The sequence below is a fragment of the Apostichopus japonicus genome, chromosome 14 (genome assembly GCF_037975245.1).
Source record: "Apostichopus japonicus isolate 1M-3 chromosome 14, ASM3797524v1, whole genome shotgun sequence".
Classification (NCBI taxonomy): domain Eukaryota; kingdom Metazoa; phylum Echinodermata; class Holothuroidea; order Aspidochirotida; family Stichopodidae; genus Apostichopus; species Apostichopus japonicus.
In genome coordinates this window covers 25,390,694-25,418,635 of record NC_092574.1, presented here as the reverse complement: position 1 = coordinate 25,418,635, position 27,942 = coordinate 25,390,694, and the positions used below count along the sequence as shown (strand labels likewise).

The following is a 27,942-nucleotide window of genomic DNA, read 5'->3' as shown; positions in this document are numbered from 1 at the left end:
AATCTCCCTTGGAAGACAGTTACAAAATTCTTCCATCAAAATTAACTCTCTTAATAGCACAAAATCTACTCCAACTTTCTTAGAAGCAAGCCACTTATCAAATAGTTCCGATTTTGTTCTACTGAATTCTACATACGTTTGATCTGGACTTTTGCGTTTTGTATTTCTGAACTTTTGACGATATGCCTCTGGTACTAGCTGGTAAGCATTTAAGACTCGTTCTTTGACTTTTACATAGTCTGAACCTACAGAGTACGACAATGACGTGTAAACGTCTTTTGCTCTTCCTGTGAATACACTATGAAGCAATGTGGTCCAATATTTGTTAGGCCACCCTAACTTTCTCGCCAAATTTCCAAACGATGTAAAATATCTGTCTACGTCATTTTCATCAAACTGAGGAACTAGCCTTATGTTCTTAGAGAAATCAAAAGACGATGAAGATTGCCCTATGTGACTTTTCGTTTCCAGCATTTTAAGAGCAATTTCATGTTCTAATTCCTTCAGTCTAAATTCGTTCTCTATCTTTAACTTTTCACTTTCACGTATCTCTCTTTCGTTTTGCAATTCTAGTTCCCTAATCTTCAATTGGATTGTTAATTTCTTTAAATCTTCACTTTCTTCACTAGATTTTGGCATATCCTCCCCTTTTCCTTTGATGAAACCCCATTTTAGTAAATGATTACCAACTATACGATTCAACTGAGGTTTCTTAGCAGCTGGAGGTACTACGATACTAAGGTGTTTAGCTAAGTCTAGGAGATTATCTTTGGATAAATCATCTACATTCTCTATAGTCAATTCAGTATGTGATACAAATGCTTCAGCCGTGGTAAAGGCCATAGCGAAATATAAATACACCGCTATTACATACATATAGAAACACTTATAAGACAAGAGACACTAATTAGATGCAAATTTTGCTAATCTCGTATTTTTGAAAAATTTGCAAGTTTAGCCAATTTGCTCGTTTCCCGGATAGGCCCCCAAATAATATCTGTTACGAAGTCCAGATATCATGGTTTGGGAAACGAACACAATAAAGTAGGTTAGATAGGTTTTGTTTTAAAAGAATCTAATGCGTGTCTCTTGGTAACAAAAATATATAACTTAGCATAAATACATTACATACCTTAATACTTAAAGTTAACTTAGCGCGCACGCAAGGTACCTCGCTACCACTGGGCTCTCCGTCGGGGTGTCAAATCCCAGGGTAGTCTGTAATCGTAGTGCGGGTGTGTCTGGAAGCTTCCGGAAGGCGCTTTTCGTATAAATAACAGCTCCGGTATAGAGAACAGGACCAGGTGAGGTAAATAATAAGTTCAGAAGAATGGTATCCAAAAGAGAGTTAAGAGTAAGTCACACACAGCGTGGTTGGCATGGTGAAGAAAGGCCGGAACGGAAAAGGTATGTTTTCTAAGGGCTATGCAGACATAGTTGTGATACGTGGCGTGACGTACAGGTTGGTGCCACTGGGAGAAGAGACCGAGCCACTCCTTGAAAACTAATATATATGGCATTCGGAGAGGTTACTCGACCGTAGCTTAGAACTGCACTGATTGTGCTCTACGTTTACAAATTAGCATAATAATACACCATTAAAGAATTACATAACATCAATTAGCGTAGTTAACCTTTAAAGTAACATGCTGCATCATAACACACGTGTCGTCGTGCGTGGGTAACATTGTTGCATTTGAGTTGCGTCTGCAGTGTTTTATGGTGTAAATTACCCTTTGCTTGTGGTTTATTCTAATTAATTTGTCACAACAACGATTGATATCGATGGACGTGCATCTTTTTTTGTAGGCTTAAGGCCACACATTTCATGTACGTCGTTTTTCCTTAAACCTCCTTTGATGTCACAAATTACATCAGTGCAATTTAAGAATGATATTGTCTATGGAAAGTGCAGTCTTATTTTTATGTCATATATTACAATGATTGTTGTTAATGTTGGTTAAGTCACAGGCTTGCTCAAAATGACTGTCTAGAACTGATATTGCATAAACTTTGTTCAATGATTTAAGATTTGAACTACATTGTGTGAATATTTGACTCTGTGACTGTTTAAAATAAATAGCTCAGATTTAAACACCCTTTGGAGTATAATTTTTTAACTACTTATTTTGACCCATCCCCATCACCCCAACAAAAAATGTTTTTCTTGGAATTCGAATAAGAAATATTATTGCCATCACTAACTGACCCAGCATATTCCATAAGAAGATTTTTTCATTAGAAGATGAAACCCATCCCTTCTAAAGCTAATCTCATAAATTATTTTTACACAATAGGACAATGAAGGGGTGTTAAATTGTATGATACAGCAAAAACACTTCGTCTATTGCGACTTCAGTGTGCTCGATCCCACTAGAGGGTTTGTCCCACTAGAGGTTTCCTGTTCCCCAATCTGGTCTTCCGAGTTTTTAATGTGCGTTGTTCGATAGAAGAACGACTCGTTTATGTCGACCTGTTAAAGCCAATTTGTTTTATATCATTAGAAAGGAGGGCTCGTAGTCTGCTACCGTGACATGTTCGCTCTGCGGAGCTATATACTGGCTAGGCCCAGTCAAATCACCGCTAATGTCCTGCACTAACTTGGTCATAATCGCCTCGTTGTTTTCGGCCTCGGCCATCGACGAAGGCTCATTGCATGGGTTATGACATTACTGCAGCCCCCAACTAAACAACGAACCGGCATTTCTCTCGAATATTTTACAATATTTTGTAAACAAAACTTGGAATTTCTAAACGATATAACGTAATACAGTGGTTGTTCTCTCAGTGTAAATGTGCGTGTATGTGTGATCGTCGCGCATACGGTACATGCTTGGGATTGGTACTTGTGTTCCTAATATGACGTCAACTTTGTCTTTTTTGAAATCACTTTTTTCAGAGTTCTGTTTTCGGATGCGAATATTAAAACGTTAAATTCTAATTAGTCCTTGCGGTTTTTAAGGTGATGAGAATAGTTTTGAACATAGATTTTCTCATAGATTCAGAGGAAGTTACTCTCGAGTAGTTGGATTTTTCATGTCATGGCCTCTTAAATTTATTCCATTTTTTTTACAGGTCCGTGTATTCTTGCATACTACAGAAGAGGTATGCTTAGAAGGAAATCCCAATGAGTACTCAGCTGAAAAGCTTATTGAGGTCACTCGCAATAATGCAGTCAGTATCACGTATGTGGTAATTGGCCTAGAGGTTGGGGAACATCCTATCACGGTTGCAGCGGTCTATTCAGGGACATCTGACGCAGCTGAGAAGATTCTTCGTGTGGTGGTATGTCTTTTTTTGTGTTCTCTGTCAACCTCAGACTTGTTGAGTGGTAGTCAATCATAATTAGGTGGTTGAAACTAAAGTATGCCACTCCTTAAAGCTCACAACTGAAATATAATGCACGAACTGCATTAACAAAAACCAAGCACTACTGACTTTGTACAAGCCATGGATCCCATGCTGTCTTGAAAACAGGAACAAGTAGAAAAAGGGAAATATCTCTTTACTAGGTCTCGAGTTTTGTAGTAAAGCCTGACAAAATAAGGACAAATTTCATTTAAATGAATTAATGCTTCTGATATGGTATGATCTACCTAAGCAAGGGTTTTAGCAGTGTGAGATAAAGTTAGAAGCATAAATCATACTGTGGTGAATAGTAAAGGCTACAGCATATCAGTTTGGTCCTCATACCAAATTTTACTGAATGGAGTTAGTACATATTAACACTAACTATTGTAAGGCTTACTATATGTAACTTAAATTTTGGTCATTATTAGTGTGCAGGCTTCATAGTTAACTGGAAGACCTGGTTTGGTCTTGAAAAATGTGGAATATCATTTGCTTAAAAAGTTGGGAATGTTGGAAACCTCTTTGGTTTTTAACGAAAATGGTAATCTTTGCAACTATGATGACACACAAGTGTATTTGCATGTGAAAGACGACTTGCTTGTACGTACAACCACGGAATTGTGGATAGATTTTATGGAGCCTATTATGTTGTGAAGATCTTGTTTACATGGTGTCTTGACAACTTTGGCTGTGGTTGCCTAATATAATGTAGATTTCATTAACGTCTGTGTAATTCTCTTTTTCATTAGTAATGGTGTGGTTGTCATTGTAACGTTCTGTATTTGATGGGTTTTTTGAAGCAATTATGTAAAGTGACAAATTGTGTATTCTTAACTTATATTCCTTTCCTCCATACTGGCTGATATAAACCAATAATAACAAGCTGTGTGTTAGACATAACTAACATAAACTACATTATAACGCGACGTCTAGTTGACAGACATGATGAAGAGACCGAGCAATTAGCGTCCATTGGGTTTTATTACCATTAACGATTACGTAATTGCAGCTGCATGACTTACAAGTTTGCACACAGCCAGAACTTATACATAGACATGTATATCATGAATATTCAATATATTACATCTCTCTTTCTATTTAAAACAGATGATTACACAATATCATTTAATATATATTTCTCTTTGACCATGCGGCCCGACTTCGTAGAAGTATCTTGGTTTTTGATTCCTTGCCCGAAGGCTCAAGGAATCTGTGCGATGGTGATTGCGCGCGTGTGTGTGTGCGTGTGTGAGTGAAGCCCTTGGCTCGTAAACACGGTAACTCAACAATGACAGGGATTGAAGTCATACTTACATAGATGCGCCGTACTGAGTAGAAGAACCCTATTGATTTTGGTTTTCATGAAGGTAGGTAGCGGGAACATTATAATGCATGTTCAATTTGATAGTTTGCACATTTATTAGGGGCAGGGCTTGAGTTTTTTTGTGCTAAGAAATGCCTGAAAACATGATAACTTAACATATCTGGGAGGTACGTCTACAGTCAGTAAAACAACCTTGCTGATCAATTTAATCAACAATGACCAAAGCTTGGGATGACAATCTCAATTGGCAAGGAACAGCAATAAGCCCACTGGCTCTCTGGTTATTAACTTCTGGATTATGAGTTTGACTCTCGTCGACTATTTGAACATTTCTTTATTGTGCTGAATTTGTAGTACTATTTAGATTATCCATGCTACTTCATCACTCGACTGCCCTAATAACTCATTCTCAGGCTGTCAATTAACAATTTCCCCTTCCTTAATTTGTTTCGAATCCTCTTAAGAAGTCTGCCCGAATCCATTTCAACCTCGTACGATCTATTTTCAGGTCTTTGACTAAGAACATTACCATGGGAGTAATTCGGTAGGAGATGGCAGCTTATAATCTATCGGTGTTGCTCCCAAGCATAGTAAGGACATAAATATATCAGAAATTGTCTGTTTGGCCTTAATTAAAGATCTTTTTTTAACAAACTGTACTTGTCGTTCAATAAATCTATTCATTTGTGGATATCTAGGACTAGATGTTACATGTTTAAAGTTCCACTGAATGGCCAGGGGCGTAGCGAAGTTTTTTTTTGGTTTGGGGGGGGGTGGAGAATTTGAATTGCCGACGGATGTGGAAGTGGTGACTGAAATTGGGGAGGGGTTTAAGGGGAGGGGGTTTCCCCCTTTTTTAGTTTAGAAACGTCCTTAGATGCAATCTGGTGCATATTTTAAGTCAAATTTGGCACCGTAGAATTTCCATTTCGATATTATTTTTTGGGCAGTCGGCAGAAGAAGAAAAATTGCATACCGGTACCTTATATTGGAAAGTAGATTATACAAATCGCAGTTTGAAATTAGGAAGTCAGATTCTGATTGCTGGTCATTGGTGAATGTAATTAGGCTTTGCCTACGCCTCTCGGGCTCAAACCATCGCAATGAGTATGTATACCTTTTTTATCAATATTTTTAGTTGGAGCAATACCACCTAAAAATATGAACCCGCATGACTTTTTGGAAAAATAGAACAAAGAAAGGTGTTACGTACATCTGGCTATCGAATACATGGGTGCGTGAACCAAGTACCAGTTATGTGGTGAGCTACTGGAGTCGAACGCGTCGTTTCTTCAACAGACTCCACTTCTTTGCAACTTTGCCAATGTCAATCTGATCGCCTAAATCCTTTTCACATGCTAAGAGCATGAGTCCACAAAGTCTGGTGTCGGTCATGGAAGTCCGCAAAACATTCTTTACGAACTTGAGTCTGCTAAAGGTCCGTTCATTCGACGCAACGGTGAGAGGGGCGGTTAGCATAAGTCGAATAGCTCGGTTTGTTAAGCCAAGTGCATCTTTGTTTGCTTCACTTGTTGCAATTACCTCGGACAGTTCATCTTGGGGACATAGTTCAGCTAAAACCTGAAGCTCTGCCATAAGGGCTATCTGGGCTGATGGGTCTGGAGCATGGGCAGGTGGAAAAAGTGCAGCAATGGATGGTGCTTCCGATGCATCAATTGGTGGTTGCAGGCATGAGAACAGCGGCCTTATGGGATCTTGAAACTGAACTACATGTTCCCGCATTCGTGATATGTGGACATCGAGGACTTCTTTGAAATGCTGTCCATAGAATGCGTGAAGTGTAACACGAACACCTGTGTCAGGTCTGTCATCAAGTCGCTTTGGGACCCTCCGTTGACGGTGGTAACAACTGAATTGTCGCTCAGGTTCGATTCCAAGTTGCTTCGCAAAATAGCATGACGCCTCAATCACATCGGTCATCGTCTGGTCATTCCCTCGAATTTAATCCAGAACCTTCATTGTCGCCTCAACAAGAACCGCTGCATCCAAGACATTCAGATCAACTTCCTGGAGCTTTTCAACGAGATGCTTGGACTTGTACATGATGTTTTTCATGAACATTATAGAGGCATTGAAGTCAAGGTCGAGCATCTTTTTCTTCAAGCCGGATGCTTTTGTTTGGTTCATCATGTCGATGTCTGGGTTCCCTCCGATGTGCTCAAGAACTGCTACAATGGCTTCAAATGAAGTCCACGCAGCTTGTACGCTCTCGGCCCTTGCACTCCACCTGGTTTTCGACAGGTTACGCAGCATGAGGCTCTTCTCTACCTCTCCCACTTGATCCTTCAGTGGTTGGAATTTTTTGGTGCTCGATGTGAAGAAAACATATAGTTCCTGAATGGTATCGAACATTGCACATACCAAAGTGCTTGAGTTGCAGCTATGTTCGATCACAGTATTGCACCGATGTGCCTGACATGGTATGTATGGGATTTTGCGTCCAACTATGTCAGAGAGTTCTTTCTGGGCTCCACTGAATTTACCAGATATTGCAGCAGCGAAGTCATAAGACTGGTAACAAAGCTCGGCCGTGTTCAACCCCAACTTGTCCATTGCAGAGACAATTTCACCAGCTTGGCCTTTTACCAGTTTTGTCGAGAGACTTATTGATAGCAAGAAGTCTTTCAACTGGCTTTCCTGACCCAGTCACATACCTGACAACCACTGATAACTGGTCAGTATGTGACTCGTCAGGAGTCGTATCTGCCATGATGGCGAACATCCCAGCAGCATGAACTTCGTCGACCACTCGCTGGCGTAGTTCAGCCTCCAATAATGAAATTAATTCATTTTGAGACTGCGGACTTAAATTTGTCACGCGTTACGGATTCCTACGTTTGTCATTGAGCCACCGGCTGAGGATGGTAACTTGTCTGCCGAGCAACTGGAAAATCTGATGATAATTGCCATCCTTGTCATCACCTGACCCGCTGAATGGGAGGAACTGCCATGCCAGGGTCCTGGTGACATCTAGCAGTATGGATACAACCTCGCGATTGTATGCGAGGTCCTCGGCCTCCTGGATTATTGCATTCCTAGTAGCTTTATCCAGCTGAACATCGATGTGCCTGTTCTTGTTGACAGAGCTGCAGTAGGCAGAAAGAGAAGCCCGGTGACACTCAGAAGCGAAGTGTTTTGCAAGCCTCCCGTGTCTGTCCTTGCCGAGACTCTTCATATTGTGCCATGTACGTACACCCAGGTCCACCCAAGCCGGATCTGCCTTTGCCTTAGAAATGCTTTTCTAGAAAAGACAACATACAAAACAAAATGCAGCATCTTTAGTTATACTGTACACTAGATGGGGGTATTCTGCAAACCATTTAGACGAAAACAGATTGTGTTTGCCGTGTGGTGTCTGCTGGTTGGTTGGGAAACAATGAAGTCTCGGTTGACATGGGCCAAGTTGTATCAGGTAATCCCTTTGATTGTCTTCAGTAACCTGACCTCGTAAACCTGGGTAATGTTCGTTTGACGTCTCCATACTCCCCTGATGAACTTGACGCTTTTCTGCTTAAACTAAGTGGAGTACCTCGTCAGTTGTTTCGAGGAACTGTGAACAGTTTTCTTGTATGCATGATACAGTTTCCCTAGCCTCAACCATCCAAAACTTAACATTAGGAATGTCAGCTTGTTTCACATCATTCAAAATGTGTTTACATTCATCAGCTAATTGTGCAATGCGAGACAAACCTGCCACACAGTCGGCCCATTCATCTGAGCAAGATGGATTATTGTCACTGTGCTCGGATTCATCAAATCCTGTAGAAGATTGTTCCCTGTGACCATCTGCTTCTGGTGGGGAAGACGGGGTGGTCTCTGACTGTGGTATGGTTGTCACCATCCTCTGGGTGGACGTAGATGCTTCCGACTCCATTTCATGGACAACATCTGCAACTGTTATCAAATATATTAAGCAGTATGCTGTCTGCCTCTGAAAAGCTATAATCGTCATGCATGGAATGCTTATAGAAATGCATGAACCAAGCATTAAATTAGCCTACACCATAAGCAAAATAAGCAAACTGCGTTATGTTATGATGTTTCGAATCAGGAGGCTACATATCCCCCCCCCTCCCCCCGTCAACGCAAATACCACAGGCGGTGCCAGTAGGGGTACGAAAGAAGCGTGCCTCCCCGAAGAGCAAAGCGAAATACGTCGGGAAGCAACACTGAGGACTGAATTACCACACAACCCCCCCCCCCCCCGTTATCACTGCCTGCCTGTCAGTGAGCAGTTTAACGAAAATATGAAGTAGGGTGGGTGAATTCCGAGGCGCGAGACTGTACCCACGGTGCCGTCGGGGAAATTGACCCCCCCCCCCTGTGCCACCCCTAGAAAACACACTTGGCCTGTATATGGCATTATGAATTGTACTTTGTGTATCATTGGTTAGTCTGGTAGAATTGTCAACTGTAACAGACTTCTGTGTACCTTCTGTTGCCGGTTCTGTTGCTTCCGCAGATGTGTGCGTGGCGGCTGAAGTTTGGGCTTCCTGCCGACAAGGTATCTTCTTAGCGGCCTCAAACGGGTTTCTTGGTGCATTGGCTAATTTATATTTTATAAGTTTATTGCTCTTGACCATGTCCAGGTGGTATTTCTGGTTGTGTTTCACCCTGTAATCGTCGTCAAAAGTTTCTCCACATTCCTCACATTGTATTTTCTTCCGTTTGCGTTTCACAGATTTGTTCGCAAGTAGTCGATGCGGATCCGTCATGTTCACTCTATACTGAGATACTCCGCTAATGTAGTTAACTTGCCATCCAGCGTCGCATTATCAAATGCCGATATTGAGCATTCCGCAGATGACACCATCTTGGCTACCGTGTATGGTACGATCAGTTCACAGTTACGTACCATAATGGAACATAATCCCTCAAAACGTCTTTCTCAATTCGCTTTGCGTATAGTGGTCTGCAGGCTTCGTTATGAACCGACCTTATTGCACGCAGCTGTACCAGCGACGTAGCCAGGAATTTGAAAGGGGGGGGGAGCACTTTTTGCGATTGATATGGATTCTCAAATTTGTAGGCACGACTATCTGAGCGGAGCGCCACCATCGGTTGGCGCGGAGCGTACAAGAAAATTTTTAGTTTTACAAACCCCCCAGATGACCGGAAACGGCCCTTCCCGAGTGTTCATTCTGCTAACATGAGACACCTCATTCAATATCACATTTAAACCCAAAAAACAAACGAGTTAAAATAGTACGTAATTCAATACTACATAATGTATTAAAATTAGCAAGGTACATGTACAGAGTAGTCTTACTTTTCAACTTCTGATACTTGTAGATACAAAGATAGGCCAGAAATGTCTTTGATACAACTATGGCCAGTAGTTGTCTTTGATACAACTGTAGCTAGTAATGTTTAAGTTAGCCTAATAAGAGAAGGCGAGAGCTATCCGACGATTGCCATCTGATGCAAATTTCTCAACTGTTTTCTCAACTGAAATATTATCTGCGTAAACGGGTTCTTAACTACATGTTAAAAAAACTGACAAGATCGGATCCTAGTCTTTTGAATGAAATGGCACGCGATAGAAATGACAGCCTAGATGACAGAAGAATAGGTCACCTAATTTAGCCATATTCTTGCTATACGTTCATTTCAATAGTGTTTGCTGACTATCGACTCTTAAACTCGTCCAGCAAGCTTATCGATTTGAATTATGGGTGTTTTTAAAAAAAAAGATAACTTGGCCAAAAAAATGTAGGTCCGGGCCTACAGTGCTACATATATACTGGCTACGCCCCTGATCATATGATATCATTATCAACAGATTTGTTTCCTGTTTGAATTCTTTTACATGTTCTTTTACATAATATATCGAAAGACAAACATAGTGCTCTTTTACATTTTTTCCAGTAGGATGATTCTTGTTTATTGTCAAATGTCTGGACTTTAATAAATTTGACGAACTTTAACTTATGGACAATATAAACTTTCATATTTTGTAATATAGCCAGATATGCAGTGGCCTAAAAACAAATATCGTTATCGCAGTGTATTAGCAGTGTAATAATTATTATAGGAAGTGCGTATCACGTACGATTGCTAGCTTAGCTTCATAACATGCTGTTCGTGCAACAACTTAGGACGAATCATAGAAAGGATGTTGTCGACGTTGTTGTGCATACAGTTCGTGACATTCCATAGAGTGCGGTTAGGTAGGCAATATATATGTATTTTATTACGCAGTGGCCAACTGTAGGCTTGTAATTGGCTATAAGCTAAATTTAGCTAATTGCATCTGCCAAACTAATTAGCTGAATCAGTAGGCCTGAATGTTACTACGATTACAATCGAGTTAACGGAGCTGACGAGTATTCAAGATCAAAAGAGCATTGAAAAAATACCATGCTAAAAAAACGACAGTTTGTAAAAAATCAACACTGAAAGGGGGGAGCGGTCGCTCCCCCTGCTCCCCCCTGGCTACGTCCCTGAGCTGTACGCGAGGAGCTGTAGAGGCTCCGGGAATGGTATTGGACTGGTTCATTTCACTGGAGGGGTTTCTCCTTTTTATCGAACCAATTATCGAACTGTGTTTTCTCTTTCACCGATCGTTGAAATAGTGAAACTTCGTGATGAAAATGTTCAGGAAACTTTTCGGTATTTAGAAATAACAACATTCATTAATATACAAGCGAGAAACGTTAAAAATTGTGTACAATTCGTGAGCCGTGTCCTTAAGTTTTACACGGAGAACGAATGACATCTGCGATGACGTCAATCTGAACAGAGGATAATAACAACACGTTGTCACACTATAGCACGACCCGTGGGCTGCGGCCTATACGGAAGCCTTTAATTCCATTTCTTTCAGTGAGTTGCCGGCGATTCTGGCACTCGTCTAGCTGAGCCTGCCTACAGTAGCTATACTGACGGCCGTGACATGATCAGTTATTTGCCGAGAGGTTTTTAACTTGCAGGCGTCGGGTGATTGGATTGGTGAATGAGTTTATCAGATGAAGAACTGGAAAATCGAAATAACCGATAAAGAAGCTCCCGTTCTCCTTTTCTCTATTCAGCTTTCCTTCTTTTTTCCCCTTCCGCTCTCTTCACCTTTTCTCCTTTTGCCGACAGACCAAAAATTTGCCGACAACGACCAAATTATTGGGGGGGGGGGTGTGACACCCCCCACACGCCCCGCTCGCTACGCCCCTGTGAATGGCAAAATACCTTCAAGTTTGACTGGAATAATGACTTCCATTGTCTGACATGAATGTTTCTGTGATTCCATATTCAGAAAAGACACTCTTGCAGATGTTAGTTATTGTACTGCTTGTAGATTTACCTTTTGGTACGGACTTCACAGCAAAGAGCTTTGAGTAATAAACAGCAATGAGTATATAAGTTTTCTTCACCGTGTGCATAGAATGAGTCAGAACCAATTTTCCGCCATAGCCTTGTTGGAACCTTTATTATTCAAAGGGTTCAATACTTTGTGAATTTCCATGTTCTTGACAAATAATACACAGTTTGACCATATTTTCTATGTCATTATTAATGCAAGGCCAGTTAACACACGTTTTAGCCCTTAGTCAACACATGATAACTCCTTGATGACCAGTATGGATTCTATCAAGAATGGCAGACCTGACTAGGTGGAATAAATGTTCTACAACCCTTCATATTTAAACTATTTTCCACAGACTATTCATCCTGGAATGGCCAGTATTTCTGAAGTTGTTTTGAAACATTCCTTTATTTTCTCCGGCCAACCATTCATAATTATGCTGCTTAACGCAACGAGTTCTGGATCTGTAATAGTCTCATAACGAATTGTCTCAAGTTTCTCAGCAGAAAATTGCACAAATTAAAGTAACATGCTGATTTTCTACTAACACAGTCGATGGATTTAGCCTAGATAGTATATCTGTCATAAGCATTTCTTTACCAGGTTTGTATTGAATTTGCATATAATAACGTTGAAGCCCGAGAAGTTACCTTTGTTATCTAGGTGCTGCTGCAGACATTACTTCCATACCTCTCTTCTTTAAAGTTATTCATTTCGAGTGATTTATGGTCACTTTTGACAACAAAATGTTTACCATAAACATAACTATGAAATTTTCTCACAAGCATAGACCACAGCTAGCATCTCTGGTTCTATGTTTGCATAGCGCTATTCAGTTTCTGTCAAGGCTTTAGAAGCAAAGGAGACTGGCTCTGAATCTTGTAATAATACGCAACCTATACCTTTCATAGACGCATCAACCTCGATAATAGAGAAATAATTCTCAACCTGTAAAGTTCTTAAATTTTAATAAACAAGTGAACCTTTTCTTCATATAAAAAATAACACTTTTTTAGACCCAATAATTTGTTACCGTTTTCATCTAAGCCCCTCACTGAAGAATAGCTATGAAAAACAATTTTCTTGATGCCCCTCCCTAATTTTCGAAATCGATCGAAACAGGGTGGGACCTACATGGTTTTATGATTAATGAAGAGTTTTTCATATGAATTCCTATGAATTCAAGCGTTAGCTAAAACTTCAATCTCTGATTGTTAACGTGGGAACAACAATTTTGGCTTCCACCTCACACCTCGAAGATTGTCTACGCGCCTCCACCTCTCCTCCGCGTGGTTGGAATAGCGTACACAATACAAGGTAAGATAGATGTCTATCTACACTACACTGACGACAGTTCCTACTTCAGAAGTGAGAAAAGTTACCATGATGACTTCAGATGGCCACTGTATTTCATCGGTTTCTTGTTTACGCCGAAAAATCAACTGCACTCAATCCAGCAGGTCAACTCAAGGGAGCTTTAAAAGCAACCTTTATGCTTCAACGTTCTTCAGAATCAAGTTCTGTCCTGGAATTCTCCCTTGGTTACCTGATAACGCATCGAAATGGTTCTCAGCAATCAGGTTGCTAACCTTGCAGCTTTCCGCTAAATCGTATTTTACTGCTGTTACTCATCAGGCGTCGTTCAAGTTCTTACCTAGGGTTGTGCCTGGCTGTTCCCAACGCCGAAACTCGTTGACAATTTTAATTCATACTGTTTCCTTTGCTTGCAAAATCCGGGACATTTATAACGCCAATATTGTTTTATTTTCCCTGGTGTTGTTGATACAAAATTTGTCTTTACGTACGGGTTCTTTTATTCACCATGTTTCTCTGGATCTGTTGCTTGGTTCCCGTTCGACTGCAGTCGACTGCTGCTCAACCAAGGTGAGGAAACTTTTCTTTTGTTTCTTTGTAGTCATTGTTTAACAAGGATTTTTTATCATTCATGAAGTGTAGGCAGAGATCAAGCGCTATTTTGCTTCTTCACAAATCACAGATAAACATATATATATATATATGTTTAGTGTTTAGTTCGCGAGCAGATATAGGCCTAGCCTAGAACATATTGTATTATGTTTATAATTATAGCCAGGTGCAGCTCAACTGAATAAAGTATGACCTGCTATTTGACACAAGTAATTCACACTGTCAGAGGTGCGAGGAATCACTGAAACTAAGTTCTGTAATTTCAGGAGCATATTTAGCCAATTCGGATTACTTTCGATGTTCAGTTGGGCTTGCGTTCTACTTGGTCTTATCATATGCTTTAATTTCATTTCATATGAAACTTGCTATAGAGTGTCAACAAAACTAAGACATAAGACCTAATACGCACTGCATACTAAGACCCCACCCACTGCAAAACTAAGATCCTACTGCAAAATTAAGAGCCTATCGACTGAACAACTAAGACCCTACTGCAAAACTAAGACCGCTCCGACTGCAAACTTAAGCCCCTACTGCAAAACTTTGACCAAACCGACTGCAAACCTAAGACCCTACTGCAAAACTCAGATCCTAACGACTGCAAAACTAAGACTTAGCTGGTTAACTTGTAGTGACAGTATATATGCCATTCAAGTCCTTTATATCTTAATTAGGCCCAATTAGTGTAGTATATTGTGACAAGCAGAGTCAATAATTTACAGGTTAGAGAATGATCTAGTCTCATGTTGTCATGCCAGAGTTTTTTAATTTTATCTTTTAGCCATATATTTGTGTCTGCACCAAATATCATCCGAGCTGGCAACATTGAGACAGTTTTAGTTAGTGTATTTGACACTGAAGAGGTCCCAGTAACTGTGACATTGAAGAATGGTGATGGGAGCAATATCTGTCCGCCAGTTCTAGTTCAAGTCAATCCAGGTGAGAAAATGATACAACACCAATTTCGATGTTCAAATATTGATAAACAGGTACATTACATTTGTATCCTGTGATTAAAAGTATTTATAACTGCATGCAGTAGATTATCATTATGGCAGGAAAGTGTTTCCCTTCTCATTGCCTTGTTAACTGAATTTTAACCGTAATTACATGGGAATTTTAAGGCCTAGCTGATATAATTCACATCATTGTGAAACAATGTATGCTATTAACTTCACAAACTTCTTTGCGTATTCCGTGTTAGCACTTAATTGTTTCCATATTACAGTAAATGGTAGACCTTGGTCATGTGACTGAATATTTTAAAGGAGGTTAGGGTGTTGCCCAAAACTATTAATAAAACCATGGAATTGTGTCCTTCAAATTGGTTTCATTCAACACTCAAACGTGAGAAGTGATTGTATTCAAATTTGGGCATTTGCTATTTATGCATTGTCTGTCCAAAATACCTTGAAATATAACTGTGATAATCAAACGGGAGGCTCAGGAACATGTGGAATTGATCTCTAATACGCTAAATATCCAGATATATGTCTTGATTGACAACAGGGCTTCCAAGGCACACTGTCTGGATAGACCATAACAAAACAAACAGTACTTGTTTCACAATGAACACAGATTGTTCAAACCAGGGGAAATGCTACTCGGACATTTCCTCGGTAACAAAAATGGAGCTGCTATATAACAGCTCTCTGCCTGTACTTACATGGTGATACACCTAGGTACTATTTAGTGTTACAGTATGTGTTAGTGGTAACGTTGTTTTGCAATGCAAAATTGACTGCTTTCATGTAAATTTTTCTGTGGACATGCCATTGCCAACATTTCTAAGAACTGTCAGGACAGGAAATCCATCAATTTGTTGAAAATGACCTTTAATAACTTCAATTTTACCTGTTTGGCATGTAAAACAGAAAACATAGGATGGATGGGGTTACAAAGATAAAGTTCATTTCATGACTCATGGATAAAGGAAGCCCAAATCATTGACTTGTTACATATAGACTGTCATACAATTAGAAACATTGTTTTGCATTTGGTGATATATGACCTAACTCACATTCAGGCTTTTTCTCTTGTCCTGGACAAGAGATGCATATTTCTGGATGCTGGACGTCGTACAAAAGTACAGTGCATGTAACTAACCCTGGCTTCATCATTGATGTCACTATGAAGTCGTTTCTGAATTAAATTCGAACGCAGGGTGGGAAAGTTTTAAAAAGATATACAACTTACAGATTGTCATTTGATCAGACATCATGACTGTTTGTTGCAATTTGAAGCATGATAGCTGTTCTTCTAGTTAAAAAAGCCAGATGGTACTTTTTTATTCCTTGCCGGAACCGAAGGCAAAATAATCATTTTTGCGATGGTGCAGCATGTGTGTGTGGTGCATACAGTATGAGTGTTTGCGTGTGCATATGTGTGTTGCAATTTGGTTTGTAAACCCAACAACTCAAAAACATATATGGTGGTTGTACTGTATATTTGGTATGTGGAGCCACCTTATGGAGAAGAACCTGCAGAATTCAAAGTTTCATTTGATTTCAGCAGAGGTCAAAGTATGAAAAACTTGAGATCTCAAAACCTTGAAAAACTTGAAAAAGGATAACTTATAAACTGACAAGCTGATGAACTTCACAATTGGTATATGGATGCACCATATGAAGTAGAAGAAATGCATCGTTATGTGTGAAGGTGGAAGGCTATTAGACGTCAAAAGGGTCAAAGTCCAAAACCTTGTACACACTTGAACTCACAAAGTAGAGGTGGGATGAACAGTTTACATTTTACAGGGATGCACCGTTCTGAGTAGAGCAACCCTGTTGTTTTCAAAGGTCAAAGTTCAATGAGGTCAACAGAGGTCTTAGCTTGATAACATTTATAAAATGAATACTCGAAAACCCCTAGGCAAGGATTCACTAAGCCGACCGTCTGGCTTTCTGGATTCATGCTTCCAGTGTGAATTTTTGGAGTTGGTCCAGATCCAGCAAGGACTGGCCATCTTACTGTGCTGAATGATCACCTGCATAAGTTAATAAATCAATATTAGTTTAGCTACTGCAGATAAACTTTCTCCTCGTAGTGCGGCAGTAGTTTGTATTTCCGTTAGAAAGTGTTTTTCTCCACTGCTGGTACGTTTCTTTTGGAAGAACCAAACCATGCATACAAGTTGTGGCAAGGAATCCCTTTGGCTTTCTGGTTTCATCAATGAGTTAAACTAAAGCTGGTGTATATAGTCAAGTATTTAGCCTCAGGCTGTAACAATACTGTGGGATATAGAATCTGTTAAATTGAGGGTAAATAAAATTTGCATTTACTATGGATATCTTTATATATATTGTATTTGGTTAGTATTTTGCAGTTTATCAAAGAATCCAGTTCTGCTATTCATTCTATAATTTGAACACAATAGTAGTGCAGCTTGTTTAGTTGGAGTTGTAAGAGTAGTGAGGAAATAGTTAACCTAATCTCAAAAATGTATTCACAAAGCAATCATAAATCAGCCTGTACATCAAGTAATGTTCATCATTCAGGCAAGTTAATTATTTGTGTGTTGCAGCAGTTAATTGCAATTTACCTTTATTGTGCTTCTTCCCTGTAGATAATCCACAAATTGTGTCTTTGTATGTTGATCCGGAAAATGTGCCTCAGGTGGAGACAGAAGAGGATCTGGAGGTGTATGCAAAGTTGGGAGTAACGTGTTCTCCTTTGAACAACTTTCAAGAAGAGAAAGATGTTCTCATCAGATATGAAGAGGGCTTTTTGTTCATACAGACTGACAAACCAATATATACTCCAGACCAAAGAGGTATGTGCTCATGCATGTTTAAGAAATTCCTGATTTCAGTTACCTTTGTTTGTAAACGATGAAATGTAACAATTGTTTGAAATAACATTTTGGATGAGAGATGCATTTAAGATACCTTCTTGTTAGCGAAAAGGGATTTTCAGTACGTGATGGTGTATGTGTATGGATGTGTGTGCGTGGGTATGTGTGATGCAGTTAAACAAGAATTCTCAAAATGTATGTTTGATGATTAAATCTCCTAAATACATTATATATGTCTTTCCATCATTTTTTGATACTATTGCATGTAGTAAATAATCACACAATCATGACGATGTACTTTATTTTACAGAGTTTTGGCCCATTAATTCGCAGAGTTTGAGGGACTGAAAAATTCAGACAAATTATACACATTGCCTTTATTTCGTTATCCAAAACATTAATTGGGTGCATGTGGGGTTATGGTTGTACATTATACTGTATGCTGGACTTCGCTACTGTACGTAGGCCACTGCGTATAGTTAACCTGTCATCTACTGCATGCATGCTAGCATGTAAGCTATAGCCTATATTCCTGTAATAGTTAATGTATTTGCATGTAAGCTATAAGCAATAATGCCGTACTATATATAATGGGAAAAGGCATGTTAAGTATAGCCTATATTACTGTGCTAGGGAATAAACATGTTAGCTATAGCATATATACTACTGCACTACGGAATAGGCATGTTAGCTTTATAGTTTATAGTGTTGTACTACGGAATAGGCATTGAGTCGAAATTAGAGACAGTAATTTAGAGAAATTTGATGTCAAAGTTAGCAGATTCTCACTGACCAGAAATGTAATACCTAAAAGCTCATGAACAATCAGGTAGGTCACGGTGTGACGTCATTGTGCGGAGTGTACTGTGAACGCGAAACAATAACACAGGACTTTCCACGTACTTCTCATAAGTAACTGAACCTTCTATCAACTTCACTATTCCAATTAACATGCAGCTAGAAGAGAAAAAAAATGTTTGTTAAAATTGTTCAATCATTGGTATAACTCATTTTTGGTAGCAATTCTTCAATTAAAATATAATTATGGTTAAAACACTGCCTCAACGTCTATAAAATTCAAGGGACGCCAGACTTTGTTTTTCTCTGATCATTTTTTTTTTCATGACCTCTTTTCACCTCAGGCTCGTACATATGTATAACAAATGTTTTTCGTTGAACACTACATCCTTTTAAACTTTAAGATTAGGCAAAACTGCTATGTAAAGTATGTAGCCTTGTAAACAATAAGTCTTACATTGATTTCACATTATGCGATAATTAGCTGTGTGAGCTTTTGTCGTTTTCTTTGGATGGAAATGCCTAGAGTAGATAATAACAACTTTTTAAAAGACATTGTACTTGTACAATTTTAACAATAAGTAAACAAAGATACTTAAAGAATACGTCATTTTGGTGATAAGAAATAATCTTTCAAGATGATGGCGATTGGCGATTGCGACGTGGGTGCATAATAGGTCTGTACTGCGGCTGTGTGGCGCGCGGTGGAGGATCAGCAGGGATGTGGTACATGTTGTCATCTGTGTCAGAGTCATTTGATTGATTTTTACAGGCATGGTGTTTTTTGAGGAGTATGAACGAGGAGCAGTTACTCGTAATGTTATGACTTTCACGCGATGCCGTAACCATGGTCCCTTTGACTCTAGTTACTTTATAGGATTGATCTTATAAGGGGATGGCACGCGCGTCGGCATCTTTTCACATTATTTCTTCCGCTCTTCTGTCGTTTTCACGAGTGACGTTGTCATTAGGCGGGTTTTTACACTTGTTTATGGGATTCGCGTACGAAGAGTTCCACCAAAAGAAGGGTTGCGGGGGTGCTCCCATTGAGGGGGTGTCGCTGTATAATTTCGTAAAAACCGTAAACTTTCGTAAATGTCGTTCCTGCCTCCATGACTTTCCTTCTGCATGTGAAGTGCGGTAAACCCTTTTCAAGGTTTTCATCAATCGTTCCACTAAACCATTTGCGCGAGGCCACCGTGGCGTGATTTTGAAATGTTAAAACCTAAGTAGTTGGCAACGTCTTTGAATTCCCTGCTATTAAAGTGTGGACCATTGTCCGTTCTGACTACCTTTGGGATACCAAACATAGCAAAGACTCTGTCAACTGCGGGGATGACTGAACTTGCAGACTTTGAGCTAATGGCCTCTACAACAGGGTATGTGCCACAGTCATCAATAACGACCTCTATAACAAGGTGTCTGCTATAACCATTAAGGGATCTCCGGTTGGCAAGTATGTAAAGTCAATACTTATTCAACCCAAGGGGCTTGGGTAGTTCTGACATTTAAAGTAGTTCACAACTGTTATCAATCGTTGCGGCTTGACATGGTATGCAATTAGCAATCGTCGTTGCAACCATGTTGTCTATTCCTGGAAACCATACTTTCTCACGGAGGAGTTCCTTAGTCTTAACTTCTGCTTTGTGCTCTTAATTAGCTTTGTCCAGGATGCTTTGCTCAGGCAGGTAGGAATGATAATACGACTGCCGCGCAATAACACATTATCATGCGATACAATCAACTCATTCCCCCTTTGTGTAATGCTTTATTTTTTTTACTTTCATATTTGGTACCTTCCATATTTTCCAATGCAATATGCTCATTATTTGAATATAGAGCAGACATACATTCCTGCAGTACCTTGTCATTTCAGTTGTTTTGATAATATCCTCAACTAGAATTGTCTTGGACAGTGAATTATTTACAATCTTGTTGATGTGCTCTTCTGTCATCTTTCCTCTCTCGAGGATTGCTTTGTAGACACAAGAGGGTGTCGTGACATGTAGTCAGCGGGGTTTGATTTTCTTGGAGCATACACTGTTTTGAATGCATAGTCTTGGAGCTTTAGAATCCACTGTTCAATTTTGGTGGGAGCGCCTGTTTGTGGGTTACTAAATAACGGAATAAGCGGGGGGTTTTACCTCTTTTCTTGACCTCGCCTCAGGCTCGTAAGTATGTATAACACATTTTCGGCATGAATATTAAAGCGTCTGGTCATATTTTGTAAGATTCGTTGGTATGCATATACTGTGCCGTACGATATCCTGGTCTTGCCGAAAGTGAAATGCCTATCTTGTAAAATATGTCAATATCTCGGGTATTTCTTCATTTGTTAATTTGCAGTCGATGGATACAACATTAATTAAAGCATTGAGTATGTCTCAGTCTCGCTTCCATAAAGTAGGCCTAAGGCATTAATAAAGTCACAACTCCACAAAAGCAGTTACACTAGTAAAGGAAACATCATGTTAAAAAGCGCTTGGTTGCAGAGCTTGTGTGGTATGTAGGTCCCCTTGGTGAGTGAAATAACCCTGTTGAAACTGGCAATGTCAATGGCCATTTGAGGTCAACGCATTTACATCTGAAAACATTGTGAACATGATAACCTTTAAGCCTTTAAGCATTCACACTAGGTGCGAAGTGATGCGACAACAAAAAGGTTGAAATATACTAAAACCCTATCACACTAGGCGTGACGCGACATATAAAAATTGAGTTAAAAACACGATATCTCAAGAAGTGAAGGTCAGACCAATTTAATATTCAGTGTGTAGAAGTACCACATTGCGTACAAGAAGCATATTGTTTTATAGTGGAGGTGACAGGTAATTTGGGGTCACCGGGGGCCAACTTTTGAAAACCTTGTAAACACGAAATATCAAGGAGGGAAGGTAAGGCCAGTTTTGTATTTGATGTAAAAAGATACAACATAATTACAAGAAGCCAATTGTTTTCGGTGAAAGTCAGAGGTCATTTGGGGTCACCAGGGATCAAATTGTGAAACCTTGTAAACATCTCAAGACGGGAAGCATAGACAGATCTCATATTTGGTGTGTAGGAGAACCACACTGTGTAAAAGAAGTCTACTATTTTTGGTGGAAGGCAAAGGTCATATGGGGTCACCAGGGGTCAAATTGTGAAAACCTTGTAATCACGATATCTCAGTACTAGAGGCTTGGCTCTAATGAAGTGAGTAATAGTACCTCATTGAGATAAAGAAGCCTATATTTTGGTGGAGGTCAGAAGTCATTTGAGGTCATCAGAGGTCAAATCGTGAAACCTTTCTAAACATGTGCACCCTCACTATACATAACGTCAGATTCATGAAGAAAAATGCTTGTTACATCATGGAAACCATAATGCATTTTTTTGCCTCTTGTTTTTTAAAGTCTCATCGCATCAAGTCGTGCCTAGTGTGAAAGGACCTTTATATTCATGGTTGGATGAATCTCATATTTGATACATATGGATCCACCTTTTTGAGTTCAAGATCCCTATTCTTTTCTGTGAAGTTCAAAGATCATTTATTGTTGATTAAGGTCAAAGTTTTACAATTTTGTCAGCATGCACCCGATAACTAAAAAAAGTGCATCTTGAACTATATTTGCAAAGTAAAGTTTGAATCCGCATTTGTGAAAGAATCTTGCTAATCAGTTATGGTCAACATGTAACATAAGAATCTTGTTTGTAATATTAGTGACTAATGTTCTCATACAGTACAACATATATGGCAAGGTTACTCTAAGCCAACTGGCTTTCTGGTTACATTTTATTTTCAGTCAACATACGTCTACTTGTTTTGGATCAGTACCTACGGCCTTCAAGTGAACCAGTGAGTCCTTCTTTTGTACCATTCTCTTCCCAAAAATGTTATCACTTTAATAATTTCAAGCTTAAAAGGGTAGTACCGCGTTGCCAGAAACGGTAATCAAACCATGAAAATATTCATTTTGTTTGGCCCGAAACCTTGGTACCAGTTTTATTGCGTAAGTCGTTGTATGATACGATATTTTTCATTTGTGAGCTTTCTAAAGTACCTTGAAAGTTAACAATAAAATGTGATCATGAGTGGGAAGATCGGTCCCTATAAATGCTCTTTATACTTGCTACATATTGATGTCTTATTGTGATTGACAGGCTGTTGCAAGTTGCCTGGGAAGAAGCCTACAAAATTGTCCCCCTCTGTGTCATAATGGTTGTACCTGAACAAAAAATGGTTACTACTAACTTTTTTTCTATTGTACAAGTTTACATACTTGTATTATTATGTAGGAGTATATTTTTACAGTGTTTTGAGTGTTGGGATTTACAGAAATTTGGTGAGTGCTAAGCAAACTCCACAACAAAAAAATATATAATTTGTGGAACTGTTAGATTATGATTGCTCCATATTTAAACAAAGGGGGAGGCATACATGCCTATATTTGAATACTGCCATGCTGTTCACAAGTTACGGGAAATTCATGTTAAAATGTAAAGTTTAGGCAGATAGAGAAAATGTTTTAATTGTCAAAATGTCATCATGAAGGGCAAATTTTCATTGGAATTCTGTCAGAAGGTAGGTTGGAAGCAGATGTGGTGATAAATTTGAAGACAATTCTGTATGGTAGTTGGTTTTAAGCAGAACCCTTTCCTCCTTTAGGTTGATGGATAATAGCTGAGGTATTTTTATTATGACAATGAGTAATTCCTTGCGTTAAATTTTTAAATCTCCAAAATTCTTCGAATGGCTCTTACGGGTGCACTATTTGTAGACTGGAGTTACTTACTACAGTAGGTAGCAGGTATCTTGTGCGCAAATGCACAGTTAGTACACAATTGGTCCCCACAACATCTCAAAAATGATTGCATCCGCTTAGAAAAACCCTGAAAACATGCACTAAAGTTCCTCAACAGGAACACACAACACTATAGTTATAATGACCCGGCCTGACGAGTGGTGGCCTCAAAGGGGAGGTCTATTCCCTCCATTTGTAATGCTTTGCTCCCAATCATATTGCCTCCCCACCCTTAGTCGGTTAAAAAAAAACAGCAGCACTCTTCACTGCATCTAAATTTCCAAGAGTTGGGTAATAGGGTTGCAGCTGCAGGTACTGTAAGCAAAATGATAATAATAAAATGCAGACATGTATATGGAACGAAGTAGTCCAATAACAATAGACAAGCAAATAATGTTGCACATTGGGAGAAAAAAAAAGAACTACTGCAGTGCCAGCCAGCGGAAGGAGGATGTCTGTCTTCACCGAGGGCAGCCCTAATTGAATTGAGTTCCTCTTTTGAATGATTTTATGTGCTTAAGTAAAATATATGCAAGAAACTATCTGAAGACAATGCAGCTTTACCTTCAACATAAATTTTATTATTGTGTGTTTTGTACCTTAAAGTCGCTATGAGAGAACAAGAAATATCTCAAAATCTTACAAGTTCTAGGGACCTCACTCCCCTGGACCCCTCACCAGGGCTTTGGAATATACATATTCTATAGAAATTAGTTTGTGCTATATGAACTTGCTATGAGAAAACAAGGAATATTGTGAACCTTTTCTGTGGAACACAACTAGTTTTCCAGGGAAATGTAAGTGTTTTTCCTCTATCTGACACTTATCACAACAAATGTAAACAAAAACTGCCTAAATGGGCTGCAGCTTATGGAGGCGCCTGCACTCCCGGATGAATTAACAGTGTACAACTGTACTAATTACCTCAATGGGCTGCAGCTTTTGCGGCCCTGCACTCCCGGACGCATTAACAGTGTACAGTTGTGCTTATAAAACAAGTTGATGCTTTTGTTGATTATTTGTTTTTTTTTAAATGTTGCTCGAATGTTCACCGCTGCTCCTCGCAAAAGGCCAACTTAGTCACAAAAATATTCCTCTGGAGAAAAAAGTGAATGTATGACCTAGTTCTATGACATTAGATTTGTCACAATTTAAAAATTTTCTTAAATTAAAATTTGGTCTATATTTCTGTCAACATACCCTCGGTGAATGTATAACCCTGGTTATACAAATATTCATAACTTAAAATTTAGTTTACCAATATGAAACGTGGGTGGGAATGATGGATGTAAATCTCTAGTGCCCATGATGTGCTCTTGATACACAGAACTATGCATTTTTGGTCTTTCAAAATGCCTGCCTTCTCTCACAAACTGTTGGCTCCCCATTCCCAAGTTTAGAATTTTAGATGCTGTAGTTGCCCTGATGGCACATTCGCTTGTGTGCAACGGTAGTGCATAGACTAGAAGACTTATTACCATATATGCATCCTGGACGGAAAGGCACACTACTATACGACTTTTTAACATGGCGTCAGTCTGACAAAATATTATTGGGCGATGCATCTGCTGTTGCTCATTATTATTATTAATATTATAAAAGTACTTCACTTGTCAAAAGTCCCTTAAATGCTGTAAACAAAATTATGTGGTGTAGATCTCGAAAGTTGCATACCGGATGCAACAATGCTAGTACACAAACTACAGATAGGAAATTCATTGGTAACAATGCTAGTACACAAACTACATATAGGGGAGCCATTGGTAGCAATGCTAGTACAGAACAACAGATAAGGGAGCCATTTGTAACAATGCTAGTATAAAACTAGAGATAGGGGAGCCATTGGTAACAATGCTAGTACACAAACTACAGATAGGGGAGCCATTGGTAACAATGCTAGTACACAACTACAGATAGGGGAGCCATTGGTAACAATGCTAGTACACAACTACAGATAGGGGAGCCATTGGCTACAATGCTAGTACACAAACTACAGATAGGGGAGCCATTGGTAACAATGCTAGTACACAAACTACAGATAGGGGAGCCATTGGTAACAATGCTAGTACACAACTACAGATAGGGGAGCCATTGGCTACAATGCTAGTACACAAACTACAGATAGGGGAGCCATTGGTGACAATGCTAGTACACAAACTACAGATAGGGGAGCCATTGGTAACAATGCTAGTACACAACTACAGATAGGGGAGCCATTGGCTACAATGCTAGTACACAAACTACAGATAGGGGAGCCATTGGTGACAATGCTAGTACAGAACAACAGATAAGGGAGCCATTTGTAACAATGCTAGTATAAAACTAGAGATAAGGGAGCCATTGGTAACAATGCTAGTACACAACTAAGGATAGGGGAGCCATTGGTAACAATGCTAGTATACAAGTACAGATAGGGGAGCCATTGGTGACAATGCTAGTACATAACTACAGATAGGGAGCCATAGGTATCAATGCTAGTACACAACTACAGATAGGAGGGGGGGGGGGGCATTGGTAACAATGCTAGTACACAACTACAGATAAGGGAACCATTGGTAACAATGCTAGGATACAACTACAGGTATGGGAGCCATTGATAACAATGCTTGTACACAACTATGGATAGGGGAGCCTTTGGTAACAATGCTAGTACACAACTACAGATAGGAGAGCCATTGGTAACAATGCTTGTACACAACTACAGATAGGTGAGCCATTGGTAACAATGCTAGTACACAACTTGAGATAGGGGAGCCATCGGTTACAATGCTTGTACACAAACTACATATAAGGGAGCCAACACATTTAAATTTGAGTTTACTTGTGTGAAATCATGTAAGCATACATACAGGTAATGTTATTTGGAATAAAATATAGGCAGAGTATAAAAAGAGAATCTATAACACAAAAGCAATCCTTGTCAACCCCTTCTCAATCAGTAAACTAAACTAACCATTTTAATACAGCTTGTATCTGTAGAAGAAATAGACCACAATATGCATGTCAATGGAATAATACAAGACATGTGTGGTCATCTAGATTTAATTCGTTCGCAGTTTCTTGACATCCCTTTTGGGAAGTGTCCTGCCAATAACCAGAATTGCAACTCAATAATGTGCTAATTTTAGTCATATGTTTACTAATTGCAGGTACAATTAGATGTTCTATCACCCCAGGGTGTGATTGTGCACAGATCTGCAGACATTCAGGCAAGGCATGGTTTCAAAACCCGTGTCTTCTCCTTACCACACGAGCCATTATTGGGCAATTGGAGTGTACTTGCACACTACGGAAAAGAGGTAGGTACTTGAGGTCAGTTTGGCATGCGTATGCATGTGTGAGTGTGCGCGCGTCTGTGACATTTGTGTTCGCGATTACTCAACAATGGAGTGATGGATATACGTCGTACTTGTTATGTAGGTGTTTTATAGAGATAAGGTGTGCTCTATTATTTTGGTGCTGACCTTATGAATAGTAATGAGTTAATGTGGTAAATTGTAACAATACTTGGATTGTATCTAAACTTTACATACAGTTGTTGGTTAATAGCTGTTACATGTAGGCCTTATTGTTTTGGCACAATCTGGCAAAAAAAATCCGGGCGGATATTTGCGATGGGTGGGCAAATATTATATTTCCACCTCAAAGGCATTTGAGACACATTCTTTGGGCCTGAATTTGTTGATTGCAATATGTTTGGGACCATTTGGCGACACACTTTTTGAGGTTTAGTTTTCTGGGGGCAAATATTTTTGAGACCATTTAGGCACAGAATTTTGTCAGGCCTAATATTTTGGAAGGGCCAAAATTTTAAAGTAGCAATAACTCAACCTTGTATTGGATTGTAACAAAACTTGGAATACAGTTGTTGGTTAATAGCTGGTACATGTGGGCATAAATATTCGATGTTGGGCGATGACATGTATACAACACTTTAGTATTTCACTAAGGAAGGAACCATCGTGACCGTTGGGCTCGTGTTTCAAGATGGCAGTAAGAATGCAAAACGGTAATTTTCAGATTTGACGTTTTGCAATCTGTGTATATGCTGAACTGATCATCTATCCGGAATTGAATAATTTGGTTCCAACACCACATATAGTGTAAACCTCTGCCAACTAAATACCTTGTAACAATAGGCAAGTAGCATGGAAAAAGGAAAAGTGTTTGCATAGGGATGCCGGTATATCCTATGTTACACTATGTCACTGAATAGACATTGTCAACATAAATCCCTTTACTTCCTTTATATATGTTGCCGCATTAGACAATAGTTAATGCTCATCAGTTTGTTGTGCACAAGTTCATGAATATCAACATATATGGCATACCACACTGTGAATTTGTTCAGGCATCGGAACCACTAAACTTTTTCATTTTCTTGTTCATCATACTCTCTGAATTAGCCTTGGTTTGGAAGCATTTAATGCTTATATTTTAGTAAGGTTTTAAGTGACACATTTGATGCGATCATACTTAATTTTCTTTTATAGCTGAAGTCTAATCGATCAGTCCAGTTTGAGGTTAAAGAATATGGTGAGTCTTCTTTTTATCTTGTCATGTACAGGGATGCCACAATTTCGGCAACAGCCGTAATTCTGGCTTTTTTCCCGATTTTGAAATTTGGTTCCGGCTCCACAAGATCTTT

The 27,942-nt window shown here is 39.2% G+C and overlaps 3 protein-coding genes across 4 annotated transcripts in view; 2 read left to right on the top strand and 1 right to left on the bottom strand.

Moving 5' to 3' along the window:
- Window positions 1-3,210, top strand: part of LOC139979705 (A.superbus venom factor 1-like) — a 78,176-nt gene extending 74,966 nt beyond the window's left edge. Inside the window, exon 19 of one of the 2 annotated variants that reach the window (XM_071990752.1) lies at window positions 3,076-3,210. In XM_071990752.1, coding sequence (XP_071846853.1) covers window positions 3,076-3,115 — 40 coding nt within the window. In that variant the 3' untranslated portion in view covers window positions 3,116-3,210. The remainder of the gene's footprint in view (window positions 1-3,075) is intronic. The other variant, XM_071990753.1, reaches the window with a different exon arrangement.
- Window positions 3,211-6,637: 3,427 nt separating this feature from the next.
- Window positions 6,638-7,249, bottom strand: LOC139980099 (uncharacterized). The gene has a single exon (XM_071991477.1). It carries the CDS (start codon window positions 7,247-7,249, stop codon window positions 6,638-6,640), a length of 612 nt encoding a protein of 203 aa, XP_071847578.1.
- A 6,569-nt stretch (window positions 7,250-13,818) lies between these two features.
- The window catches only part of LOC139979706 (complement C3-like), a 103,132-nt gene continuing 89,008 nt past the window's right edge, over window positions 13,819-27,942 (top strand). Inside the window, exons 1-6 of the mRNA XM_071990754.1 lie at window positions 13,819-13,880; window positions 14,704-14,861; window positions 17,488-17,694; window positions 22,296-22,348; window positions 26,444-26,593; window positions 27,788-27,830. Coding sequence (XP_071846855.1) covers window positions 13,819-13,880; window positions 14,704-14,861; window positions 17,488-17,694; window positions 22,296-22,348; window positions 26,444-26,593; window positions 27,788-27,830 — 673 coding nt within the window. The remainder of the gene's footprint in view (window positions 13,881-14,703; window positions 14,862-17,487; window positions 17,695-22,295; window positions 22,349-26,443; window positions 26,594-27,787; window positions 27,831-27,942) is intronic.

Coding starts and splice junctions, on each gene's coding strand:
- LOC139980099 (XM_071991477.1), bottom strand. CDS start 7,249: ATGGACAAGTTGGGGTTGAACACGGCCGAGCTTTGTTACCAGTCTTAT.